The sequence below is a fragment of the Mustelus asterias genome, chromosome 4, assembly GCF_964213995.1.
Source record: "Mustelus asterias chromosome 4, sMusAst1.hap1.1, whole genome shotgun sequence".
Lineage (NCBI taxonomy): Eukaryota > Metazoa > Chordata > Chondrichthyes > Carcharhiniformes > Triakidae > Mustelus > Mustelus asterias.
The window spans coordinates 80,479,796-80,493,306 of NC_135804.1; the positions used below are offsets into that span (position 1 = coordinate 80,479,796).

General features: G+C 44.7%; 1 protein-coding gene across 1 annotated transcript in view; it reads left to right on the forward strand.

The window, feature by feature from the left end:
- The first annotated feature begins 3,741 nt into the window (after positions 1 to 3,741).
- Positions 3,742 to 13,511, forward strand: part of klhl13 (kelch-like family member 13) — a 249,704-nt gene continuing 239,934 nt past the window's right edge. The window contains exon 1 of the mRNA XM_078211279.1: positions 3,742 to 3,830. Coding sequence (XP_078067405.1) covers positions 3,742 to 3,830 — 89 coding nt within the window. The remainder of the gene's footprint in view (positions 3,831 to 13,511) is intronic.

Genomic DNA, 13,511 nt, shown 5'->3' on the forward strand with positions numbered 1-13,511 from the left:
TTAGAGTCCTGAGATGCGTAGGCTAGAGGGATTAGCGGGTAAATATGTGGGGGTAGGGCCTGGGTGGGATTGTGGTCGGTGCAGACTCGATGGGCCGAATGGCCTCCTTCTGCACTGTAGGGTTTCTATGATTTCTATGATAATACACATTATGATACCAAATCACGAAATCACAGAATACTACAGTGCAGAAGAGGTCCTTTGGCCCATTGAGTCTGTACCGACGCATGAAATCTCCTGACCTGCCCACCTAACTAATCCCACTTGCCAGCACTTGGACCATAGCCTTGAATGTTATGGCGTGCCAAGTACTCATCCAGGTACTTTTTAAAGGATGTGAGGCATCCCTCTTCCACCACCCTTCCAGGCCCTCACAATCCTCTGAGTAAAAATGTTTTTTCTGAAATCCACCCTAAACCACCCACCCCTCACTTTTAACTTGTGTCCCCTCGTAACTGACCTTTCAACTAAGGGGAACAGCTGTTCCCTCGGGAGATGTTTAGGCAAATGAACAAAACTTTGTTTTTTAAAACTGTAAGGGAGGTGGAAAGGTTTTGGGAGGGAATTTGAGTTTTGAGACCTGAACGCAGGGTTACCAGAGTAGAGTGTTTAACATTGAGGTTGCACCGGAGGCCAGAAATGGAAGATCGTGGGACTGGAAAAGATTACTGAGATAGGGAGGGTTGTGAGGCCATGGAAGGATTTAAACACTAGGATGAAAATGTTAAAATGGCTTGATTGGAAATCAGTGTCTTCATTATCAGCCGTCCCTTGATTTGAGGAAATCACTCAGGGTCGCAAATTTCTGCCAAATATCTTCAAGCCACTGATTCTCGACCTGCAGATCTTTGGGCACATGGGGGAAGACATCCCCCGAGGTAGTGGAATCAGGGTGCAGGATTTGCTTCCTTTTTCATTCTGCTGCTGCTCCATACCTCATCACTAAAACATTGTGATTCAAAGTGTGATTTTATTTATTATTGTCACATGTATTGGTATACAGAGAGAAGTATTGTTTCTTGCATACTATAGACAAAGCATACCATACATAGGGAAGGAGAGAGCGCAGAATGTAGTGTTACAGTCATAGCTAGGGTGTAGAAAAAGATCAACTTAATGTGAGGTAGGTCCGTTCAAAAGTCTGATGGCAGGAGGGAAGAAGCTGTTCATGAGTCGGTTGGTACGTGTCCTCAGACTTTTTTATCTTTTACCCAATGGAAGAAAGTGGGGTCCTTGATTATGCTGGCTGCTTTGCCAAGGCAGCGGGAAGTGTAGATAGAGTCAATGGATGGGAGGCTGGTTTGAGTGATGGACTGGGCTTCATTCACGACCTGTTGTAGTTTCTTGCAGTCTTGGACAGAGCAGGAGCCATACCAAGCTGTGATTCAACCAGAAAGAATGCTTTATATGGTGCATTTGTAGAAGTTGGTGAGAGTTGTAGCCGACATGTCAAATTTCCTTAGTCTCCTAAAAAGGTAGAGGGTTGGTGGACCATCGTAACTATAGCGCTGGCACGGAGGGACCAAGACAGGTTGTTGGTGATCTGGATACCTAAAAACTTGAAGTGATGCAGCTTGATGGGCGAGTTGTCACAATTTTGAAAATTGGTACCAAGCTCCTCACGGTCAATAATGGAAATGCTGCAGAGTGTCTTTGAAGCATTTTCTTTGTCTTTCCTGAACGCTGGCCTTTTGAGTTGAGAAAACAGGACCTGGTGAGGGACACTTTGAGACCATCCAGCCACAGAGTCCAGTCTGTCATGGTTGATTTTGAAAGAGTTTTGTTGGAATGCTTGTGGAGCTGGCTTCAAGAAGACTGCTAGTGTTTGTGCAATGGTCCTCTGATTGAATCTGAAGGATGCGGCGGATGCACATAATGTACGGCATACAATTCTGGTAATGGGGATGGGGTAGGGGCTCGGATGGGAAAGAGTGTACCAGTGGATTTCATGCGATGCTGGATTTCAATTCATTAAGTTGGAATATAAAGCCAGCAATGGTGATCGTAAAACTGGGCGGCCTTCATGACACACGACAGCGCAGAGTCGCTGAGCAGAGACTGATAGCCAAGTTCCGCACACGAGGACAGCCTCAACCGGGATCTTGGGTTCATGTCACACTATCTGTAACCCCCACAATTTGCCTGGACTTGCAAAATCTCACTAACTTTCTGTCTGGAAACAGTACACAGCTCTTTAACCTGTGCTTAATGCTGTTTCCACTCACATTGTCTGTACCTTTAAGACTTGATGAGCTGTAAAGACTCACATTCCAATCATTATTCATGTAAATTGAGTTTGTGTCTTTGTATGCCCTGTTTGTGATCAGAACTCCCACCCACCTGATGAAGGAACAGCCAGTTCCGAAAGCTAGTGGCGTTTGCTACAAATAAACCTGTTGGACTTTAACCTGGTGTTGTGAGATTTCTTACTGATCGTAAAACTGCCATCGATCGTCATAAAAAGTCTATCAAGTTCACTAATGTTCTTCAGGGAATAAAATCTGCTATCCTTCCCTGGTTTGTTCTACACGTGACTTCAACTCATAGCAAGTGGTTGACTCTCAACATCTCTCTGAAATTGCCGATCAAGTGACTCAGTTCAAGAACAATTAGAGAAGCGCAACAAATACTGACCTTGCCAACAACGCCCACATCCCATGAAAGAATAATGAAAAAAAAATCTTTGAACTTTTTCCCAAAGTCTCACCAGAGCCTGGACGAAACAATTTGGTAATGAGATATCCTGGGACACAGCTAAAGTAAAATTTATCTATTAGTCACAAGTAAGGCTTACATTAACACCGCAACGAAGTTACTGTGAAATTCCCAGCTCCAGGGCACTGGGACAATAAAGCTGGCAAGTTACAAATTGGACTGCTAAACGTTTTAAATGAGTGAAGACAATGTACTTTGTCATAACTGAGTGGGTGTAGCCTTTTCAGAATATGCAGCAATGATGGAGCTCAGTGTGTCCCAGACAGGATGGTAAGAACCCTTTCCCACCCTATCCCTACCTCACCCCTAGACCCCACCTCACCCCTATACCCATCCCTATATCCCTGACTACCCCTTCCCCACCCTAATGTCTACCCCATCCCTTTACCCCTACCTCAATCTCCTACCCCAGCCTACCCCTTTCCCACCCATAACCCGACACCAACCTACTCCATCCGTATATCCTTACTCCAGCCTACCTCATCCCTATCCCCACCCTACCCCTTTTCCACACATACTAACACCCCACCCCACCCCATACCCTAATCCTAGATTAACTCAGCCCATCCCTACCCAAGCGTAACCTATCCCTATCACCAGTCCAGCCCCACCCCCATACTCTTCAGGATAAGTTACTCTTATAGGAGGAGCTCCCAGGACTTAACACTTAGAGACACCCGGGGTGGCGGAAGTGACATCACCATGCAGCGCATGTGGGTGCGGGCGACCAACCAATAATAATCGGAGTCAGCGGAACCGCTGGGTGGGGGAACCAATGGGTGTAGGGGGAGGGGCTACTCTGTGGGGGACCAATAGGAAACTGCGGACGGGGCAACGTGGCGAGCGGACCAATGAGAGCATAGATAGGCGTGGCCTCGCGGCTTATAGACCAATGGGAACCATTGTGGGTGTGGTCTTTAAGCGGCTCGTCCAATGTGATTCTGGGTGGGCGGTCCTCGCGGCGAGTCAACCAATAGAAGTGGTGATGGGCGGGGCCGCGAGCTCAGTTGACCAATGGGAGTGGAGATGGGTGGCTCCCTCGGCGGAGGCTCCGGGTGGCGAGTGAAGGAGCGCGCGGGCGGGCGGCGTCGGCAGGACGGCCGGGTGTCGCTGAGGTAAAGAAGCAGCCGGGCGGGGATGGGACTGGATGGTGTTGGACTTCACCACCAGGAGAGAACGCTGGGCCCGGCGGCGAGAGGGGGATCCGGGCTGAGGCCGGGTTTCCCCGCTCTTTACTGACGGTGGAGCCGTTTGACAGGGAGCGGGGTGAGAGTGCAAGAGGGGCCCCGGCCGGGATTGCCCTCGGCCTCCCCGTGGCTCACTCCCTCAGCTTTCCCGCTGTGTCCTGTAGAGGTGTTTGGGGCCCAGGGTTCAGTCATCACAATTCTACCTTTTATTTTAATGGGACTTTTCACTAACAGCATTCATAACGGAGATTCCCTATGTAAACATGTCACGCTGTAGTCACATCATCCTTCCAGCAGAGGCGTGACCCCGGTACAAGTGTCAAGTTAACATACATTATCTATAATTCACTACAAACTGTGATTGAAATATAAATGTGTATTAATAGATTTCATCATCCTAGTGAGCTGAAATAATATGGGGGATATCACAGAGTAACTGCTGTAAGGGATTTGAATGAGTTGTTTCTGTTTATCATCCTGGTAATGTTTTACACATGCAGTGGTTGGTTAGTGCAGTGATGCAAGCAAGAAACAAACATAAATGAAAGTAGTGTAGTTTCAATAATATATAGTGCAGGGTGGTTGAGGGCATTTCCAAGCCTGCAATTTGATTTATTCTTAGTGCATATTTATGTAGCATCTCATCCAGTTTAGTTTTCGTGGATTATTTCTGGAAGCATAAGTATGGATTGTAATGTAAATTATTTTAAGTCAGTATGGACTTCAGGGAACGTTTGCAGTAATGTGAGACTTGGAATGGGAATATGTGATGCTCAGAAATGGTGCAGATAAACAGAGGATGTGTGTCTCCTTCATTGGAGCATACCGATCAGGAAGGTCTGCGTTCCATGGTCAGTACTAAATTGACCTCTGAGAATAGGATTACTTTTGTTTGCAAAGGTTTTAGCTACTGATGTCCATCCAGTGATTCCTGTTGAAACATATAAGTGATGTTGGAACATTTGTTTGCACTGACACAGTGGTTAGCACTGCTGCCTCAAAGCACCATGGGCTTGGGTTCAATTCCGGCCTCAAGTGACTGCGGAGTTTGCACGTTCTCCCTGTGTCTGTGTGGCTTTTCTCTGGGTGCTCTGATTTCTTTCCACAGTTCAAAGATGTACAGGTTAGGTTGATTGGCCATGCTAAATTACCCCATTATTTTTGGAGGAATAAGTATGTGTCAGGAGGATTAGCAGGACGAATAAGTAGGGTTATGGGGGTTGGGCCTGGGTGGGATTGTTGTTGGTGTAGGGTGGATGGACTGAATGATCTCCTGCACTGTCGGGCTTCTAATTTGTGATGGTCTTCACCAATAAGTAATCTCTTCCTGCATTATAACACGTGTAAACTGTTTTGCGCCATCCTGTGGGTGTGGAAGGTGTTATGTAATTCAACTTTTCTCTTTAAAGCATATGAACAAGATTTTTTTAAATGCCTCCACCTGCATTCTTTTCTTAAAAAAAAACAAGGACATCTAATGAGACCAAAAGAGAAAATGCTGGAAAATCTTAGCAGGTCTGGCAGCATCTGTAAGGAGAGAAAATAGCTGATGTTTCGAGTCCAGATGACCCTTTGTCAAATTTAAAAGGCATAGAAAGTGGGAGATATTTATACTGCAGGGGGAGGGAATGAAAGATGAGTCATAGCCATAGACAGTAAGAAGTTTAACAACACCAGGTTAAAGTCCAACAGGTTTATTTGGTAGCAAAAGTTTAGTGCATATTTATGTAGCATCTCATCCAGTTTAGTTTTCGTGGATTATTTCTGGATTTTATTTAATTTTTACTGTTCTCCACCTTTTTTATCTTTATTGTCTTTCTTAATTTTTCTTCCCCCACTCTTTCCCCCTACTTTATCCCCCTTCCCTTTTCTTCACCTTTTCTAAATTTCACCTCTGTCCCATCCATTCCCTCTCCCCCCAAACATCTTCATTCTAACTTCTAACTTGTGGCTTTTGCTACCAAATAAACCTGTTGGACTTTAACCTGGTGTTGTTAAACTTCTTACTGTGTTTACCCCAGTCCAACGCCGGCATCTCCACATCATAGCCATAGAGCCATAGAAACCAGGAGTAAAGACTGCTCGTAGCTGTCCATAGAGAGAATAAAGGGTGTGAATGGCCAAACGGCAGAGAAGTTAGAATGAAGATGTTTGGGGGGAGAGGGAATGGATGGGACAGAGGTGAAATTTAGAAAAGGTGAAGAAAAGGGTAGGGGGAAAGAGTGGGGGAAGAAAAATTAAGAAAGACAATAAAGATAAAAAAGGTGGAGAACAGTAAAAATTAAATAAAATAGAATGAAAAAAAAGGGGTCGAGGTGGGGCAGAGCAAATCATCTGAAGTTGTTGAATTCGACGTTGAGACTAGAAGGCTGTAAAGCGCCTAGCCAGAAGATGAGGTGCTCCAGTTTGCATTGAACTTCCCTGGAACATTGCAGCAAGCAAGGACAGGCATGGGAGCAGGATCGTGTGTTAAAATGGCAAGCAACCAGAAGGTCAAGGCCCTGATTGCGCACAAACTGAAATGCTCAGCAAAGCGATCACCCAGTCTACACTTGGTCTTTCCGATATAGAGGAGACCACATTGGGAGCAGCGAATGCAATAGACCAAATTGAAAGAGGTGCAAGTGAAACGCTGCTTAACCTGGAATGAATGTTTTGGGCCTTGAATGGTGAGCATAGAAGAGGTAAAGGGACAGGTGTTACACCTTCTGTGATTGCATGGGAAGGTGCCATGAGTGACGAGAGAGGTGATGGATATAGTGGAGGAGTGGACTAGATTTTCCCAGGGGGAACGGTCTCTGTGGAATGCTGATAGAGGGAGTGAAGGGAAGATGTGTTTGGCGGTGGCATCATGCTGGAGTTGGAGAAAATGATGGAGGATTATGCTTTGCATGTGGAGGCTGGTGGGGTGAAATATGAGAACAAGGGGGACTCTATCCTTGTTCTGGGTGGGAGGGGTGAGGGTCGTGGCACGGGAGATGGACTGTACGCTGTTGAGGGCCCTGTCGGCAACTGTAGATGGGAATCCACGGTTGAGGAAAATGGAGCACATATTAGAAGCACCACATTGGAAAGTGGCATCATTGGATAAAAATGCGACGGAGGCAAAGGAGCTGAGAGAAAGGGATGGAGTTCTTAAAGGATGTGAGGTGTGAAGAGCTGTAGTCCAAATAGCTGTGGAAGTCAGTGGGTTTATAATGGATATTGCTAGATAGTCTGTTGCCAGAAATGGAGACAGAAAGGTCAAGGAAGGGAAGGGAAGTGTCTGAGATGGACCAGGTGAAGGTGATGGAGGGGTGGAAACTGGAATTGAAGTTGATGAATTTTTTGAGGTCTGGACGAGAGCATGAAGCGGCACCAAAATAGTCATTGATGTAGTGGCAAAGGAGTTGTGGGAGGGAACCGAGGTAGACTTGGAACAAGGAATATTCCACATACCCCATAAAAAGACAGGCGTAGCTTGGACCCATGCGGGTACCCATTGCTCCTCCTTTGATTTGGAGAAAGTGGGATGAGTTAAAGGAGAAGTTGTTGAGAGATAGAACATGTTCAGCCAGGTGGAGGAGAGTGGTGGTGGATGGGAATTGTTCAGACCTCTTTTCAAGAAAGAAGCAAAGAGCGCTCAGGCCGTCCTGGTGTGGGATGGAGGTGTCGAGAGATTGCACATCCATGGTGAACAGGAGGCGGTTAGGGCCTGCAAACTGAAAACTGTCAATATGACGCAGGGTATCAGAGGAATCCCGGATGTCGGTGGGGATGGAATGGACCAGGAGAGTGAGGAAGGAGTTAAGGTAAGAGAAGATAAATTGAGTGGGCAGGAGCATGCTGACACAATGGGCCTACCAGGACAATCCTTTTTGTGGATTTTGAGAAGTAGGTAGAAGCGGGCTGTCCGGGATTGGGAGACTGATGTTGGAAGCTGTGGGGGGAAAGGCATCCAGAGGGAATGAGGTCAGTGATGGTGTTGGAGATAATGGCTTGATGTTCAGTGGTGTGGTCATGATCCGGGGGAGGTAAGAGGAAGTATCTGAGAGTTGGTGCTCAGCCTCTGCGAAGTAGAGGTCAGTCCGCCAGACGACAACTGCATCTTGATTTTCAGTCAAGGTCACGCACTTTGCATACTCCTCTGCCACTTCCCTTCAGTGATGATATCAGAAAACCTATCACATGAGAGTCTGGCTGTTATAATTCAAGATTTTTCACAGTTGGCAGATAAATTGCCATTTTCATAAGCAGTGGTTTTATTCAATTCAATGGCTTATTGAATTTTGATTTTACTATTTTGCATGGGGAATGTTAATTTATTCGACAGCTGAACAACACTTTTGTTTTTGTAGTAGCGGTTACTTCAAAGCAGTGTAATATTCTGGATTAAGTGTGACATGAAGGTAGTTTCTGAAGTTAAGTTCAAGATTTCAAAATTTCACGTTTAGTATAAATGAAAATAATGAAAGCAAATGGGGAAATAAACAGGCAAATCACAAAAAATTGGACTTGTAACTCCTAACTGCTTTTCTCTCCACTGCTTCCCTTCCCAAAATGGGAAGCTGCCACATCCTTTCTCCAGTTTTGACAAAGGGTTTAGGTTCATATCATTGTGCTGTCTTTTCCCTTTTTCGGTGCTGATGCAGTTGTTCTGTATTTCTTGTAGTTGCTCTTGTTATCAAAGATTCAAAGGTTCACAAATGTCTGTTTAAGAGATTTGTACTGTGTTTTTGTCATGACTCAGGAAGCCCAGGAAAGGAACATAACTTATTACAGGATGCAAAGCTAAACTATCACTGTGCTGTGTGTACACAAGTCCCTGCCTGAGCCTGCCTTAAAAAGGTCAGGTAGAGAGTTCCAGTTGGGTGGGCCACTGTCTCTTACCAGGGGAACTCGTACTCAATGAACCCCACAGGGAGATCAGTGATTCCCCATGACCTCGTAGGGATTATCAGTGCATTGCTCTGTTATGGAACCATTTTACTTGGTATTATTTTGCTGCAAGTAATTTCTGGAATGATTTTTCCCCTTTTGATTGAATTATAGAATGGTTACAGCACAGAAGGAGGCTACTTGACCCATTGAGGCTGTGCTGACTCTGAACAAGAGAAATTTAATAAGTTCCACTAACCTGCCCTTTCCCTGTGGTCCTGCAAAGCATTTCTCTTCAGGTGTTTATCCACCTGCTTTAAAAAATAAGCTTTGATTGAACCTGCCTCCACCACACTCTTTGAGGCAGTGCATTCCAGATCGCAAGCATTCGCTGCGCAAAATAGCTTTTTTAAATGTTGCTTTTGGCCTTTTGCCAGTTACTATAGATCAATGCCCTCTGGTTCTCAACTCTCCCACCAGGAAGAGTATCTCTTTATCTATTCTGTCCAGACAGCTCATGGTTTTGAACACCTCTATCAAGTCTCCTTTCAACCTTCTTCTCTTGAAGGAGAACAATCCAATCTATTTACATTACTGAAGTCCCTCATACCTGGAACCTTTTCTGCACCCTCTCTAATGCCTCTCCTATAATTGGACACAATACTCTGTAAAATTTTGGTTTGTCCTCAAATAATGTTTCATTATAATTTCATTGCTCCTGTACTCCATGCTTCCATTACGAAAGCCCAGAATCCGGCATTCCTTTTTAATAACTTTTTCAACCTGACCTGCTACCATCAAGGAGTTGTCCACGTAGAACCCCCACAGGTTTCTCTATTGTTGCACCCCTTTTAGAATTGTATCCATATTGCCTTTCCTTGTTCTTGCTACCAAAATGAATCACTTCCCATTTCTCTGCATTAAATTTCAATTGCTACCTGTCCACCCGTTCCACCAGCCTGTTTGCTTTCTTGGAGTCTACCACTGTGCTCCTAACAGTTCATAATGCTTTGTCTTGTGTCATGTGCAAAATTTCAAATTGTGCTCTGTGCACCCAAATCTAAGTCATTAAAATATGTCAAGGCAAACAGTAATTCTGGTAGTGGCCCTTGGGGAACCCCGCTGTACACCTTACTTCAGTCTGAATAACAGCTGTTCAGCACCAATGTTTCCTGCCAATCAGCAAGCCTGATATCTATGCTGTCACTGTCCCTTTTTTCCATGAACTTCAGCTTTGTTGGCATGCTCATTATGTGGCACTTAATCAAACGCCTATTGGAAGTCTACAGAGAACACATCTCGCATGTAACTCTTGTCAACCCTCACTGTTCCCTCACCAGAAAATTCAATCTAGTTAGTTAAAACCAATTTTCCTTTAACTGTTCCATGCTGGCTTTTCTTAATTAAATTACAATTAATTGTCACTGGATGAGCAGAAAATTCCTGTTGTCACATATTGGGAAAATGGAAGCTATTGTTTTCAGTTCCTACTCCAAAATCTATTCCCTAGGTACTGACTCCATTTTTCTCTCTGGTTACTGTCTGAGATTAAACCAGGCTGTTCACAACCATGGTGTCATGTTTGGTCCCTAGAGGAACTTCTGACCCATCTTTGCGCTATTGCCAAGACCTCCTGTTTACACCTCTGTAAATAGTTTGGTGGTCATGCTCTGAAGTGCTTTGGCATGCCTTGTTACTGGAAAGGCACAATAGAAATTCAAGTTATTTTGTCCAAGTGACTTAATTTTGATTCGGATTATCATTTCTGAAACCTTTCCTGGCAATGACTGGACTGATCTGTAGTTGCTAGGTTTGGACCTGTCTCAGCTTGTCTGATGTTGATGATGCCTGCTTTTGTTACTTCTGGACTTGATTATTCCACTTGCTCCTGAACTCCCACATTACACCCTCTGTAAACTTGTGGTTATCCAGAATTTTGCTGCCTGTGTATTAAATTGCACCAAGCCTCCTTTCCCCATCCATCCATGGTCACTGACTCATATTGGCTCCTGGTCATGCAATGTCTTGATCTTAAAATTCTCATCCTTGTTTGTAAATCCCTCCATGCTCTCATCCCTCTCGATCTCTGTAATCTCTTCCAGCCCCACAACCCTCTGAGATCTCTGCACTCCTCTAATTCTGGTCTCTTGAGCATCGATGATTTTAGTCTGTCCCATTGGTGACTGTGCATAGGTGCTAAACTCTGGAATTCTCTTAAACCTCTCCGCCTTTCTACCTCAAGTTCCTCTAAGATACTCCTTAAAACCTACTTCTTTAACCAAGCTTTTGGTAATTTGGCCTAATATCCCTGTAAATGGTTTGGTCGTCATGCTCTGAAGTGCCTTGGCATGCCTCGTTACTGGAAAGGCACTATAAAAATTCAAGTTGTTTTGTCCAAGTTAATTTTGTTTCGGATTATCATTTCTGAAACCTTTCCTGGCAATGACTGAACTGGTCTGTAGTTGCTGGGTTTATCCTTGCTCACTATTGTGAACAGTAGTTGTGTAACAGTAACTTGGTAATTTTCTATCCCTCCAGCACCACCCTCTTTGCCCTCCATCCCTCCAACCCTATATCTAAGGAGGATTGGAAGATTCTGACAGTACCTCCTCAATTTCTATCCTAACTTCCCTCTGCATCCTCGGTATCTGCCCAAATTTGTTCATCTGTGCTGGAAGCTCATGACTGTCATGAAGTCTGTCTGAATAATTATCAGTTCTCAGTGAATTAATGACAGGTTTATCGCCTTGATTGGATGCATCTAATTTTTGGTTTTGTGCCTTAAAGTATTACTGCTGAGGTATTTACTGGAGCTTAATACCTTTTTTGTGTGGTTTTGAAGTGTGACTACCATGCATTATGTCACCAGCAGCAGATATATTCAGTTCCAGCATTGTTCTGAAATCTTGAGCAATTCCAGTTGTGAAATACTTTCTTTCCTATATTTCTGGCTGAGGTAACCGAAGATTGAAGGAGGTTGGGGGAATGTGAAACATTACCAGCACTCCCTGGCACCCCCACTTGTATGGTGCATACTGTTTAGCTGGTTTTAGCAGGGTGTTAGACTTCATCAGTGCCTCCAGCCTGCCCCCAAAACACGCACACATGCACACATATACATAATTTTTAAAAAATGCTGAGCTCGAGGAGATTGAATATTAAGGCGACCAACAGCTTCGTGAAAAATTTAAGTTTTCAGGTAAGGTGGCATGGTGGCACAGTGGTTAGCAATGCTGCCTCTCAGTGCCAGGGACCAAGGTTCGATTCCCAGCTTGGATCACTGTCTGTGTGGAGTTTGCACGTTCTCCCCATGTATGCATGGGTTTCCTCCCATGCTCTGGTTTCCTCCCACAGTCTGAAAGAATTGCTGGTTAGGTGCGGTGATCTGAACAGGTGCTGGAGTGTGGCGACTAGGGGAATTACGCAGTAACTTCATTGCAGTGTTAATGTAAGCCTACTTGTGACTAATAGATAAACTTTACTTTTAAAGATTTAAGGAGAGAAACAGGTTAGAAGGAGTCATTTGTAGAGTATGGATCCAGCTACCAAGGAAGGAAGGGCGGGGGGAATGATGTACTAGAGGCCAGATTCCAAGGAACAGAGTTTGGCTGTGGGTTAGTGGTTGGAGGAGATTCGAGCAAGGCAGGGGAGAGGTCATGAAAGCTGTGAGGGTGCAAACTTTCAATTTAAGACTGGGGAATGTCAGTGTCAATGCCAGTGTCATCTCTGGCTCAGTGATAGCACATCCATCACTAAATCTGAAGATCATGGATTTAAGTCCCACTCCAGAGAACAAAGAACTGAGGGAGTGCTGTAATGTCAGATGTGCCATGATTCAAGTGAGATGTTAAATTGGGGTCTGTCAGCCTGTAAAAGATCCTGCAGCATGATTTGAAGATGCGCAGGTGAGTTCTCACCAGATGTTCTGGCTGACATCTATCCCTCAACCAACAACTAAAAAAGATTTATCTGGCCATCACTTCAATGCTGTTCGTGGGAGCTCGTTGTATACATATGGGCTTTTGCATTTTCTGCCTTACAATTGTGATAAGACTTTAAAAATATTTAACTGGTTGGAAGGCACTTTGGAATGTTCTAAGGCTGTGAAAAGAGATAAGTGAATGCCAGTCTTTTAATGTCAGAGGTGGGTGAGCAGGACTTGATGCACCTTACGACTTGATGTCCACGGGGATGGTGCCAGAGGACTGGAGAGTGGCAAATGTTGTTCCTCTGTTTAAGAAAGGGAATAGAAATGACCCTGGTAATTATAGACCGGTTAGTCTGACTTCGGTGGTTGGTAAATTGATGGAAAAGGTCCTTAGGGATGGGATTTACGACCATTTAGAAAGATGCGGATTAATCCGGGATAGTCAGCACGGATTTGTGAAGGGCAAATCGTGCCTCACAAATTTGATAGAATTTTTTGAGGAGGTAACTAAGTGTGTTGATGAAGGTAGGGCGGTTGATGTCATATACATGGATTTTAGTAAGGCGTTTGATAAGGTCCCCCATGGTCGGCTTATGATGAAAGTAAGGAGGTGTGGGATAGAGGGAAAGTTGGCCGATTGGATAGGTAACTGGCTATCTGATCGAAGACAGAGGGTGGTGGTGGATGGAAAATTTTCGGACTGGAGGCAGGTTGCTAGCGGAGTGCCGCAGGGATCGGTGCTTGGTCCTCTGCTCTTTGTGATTTTTATTAATGACTTAGAGGAGGGGGCTGAAGGGTGGATCAGTAAATTTGCTGATGACACC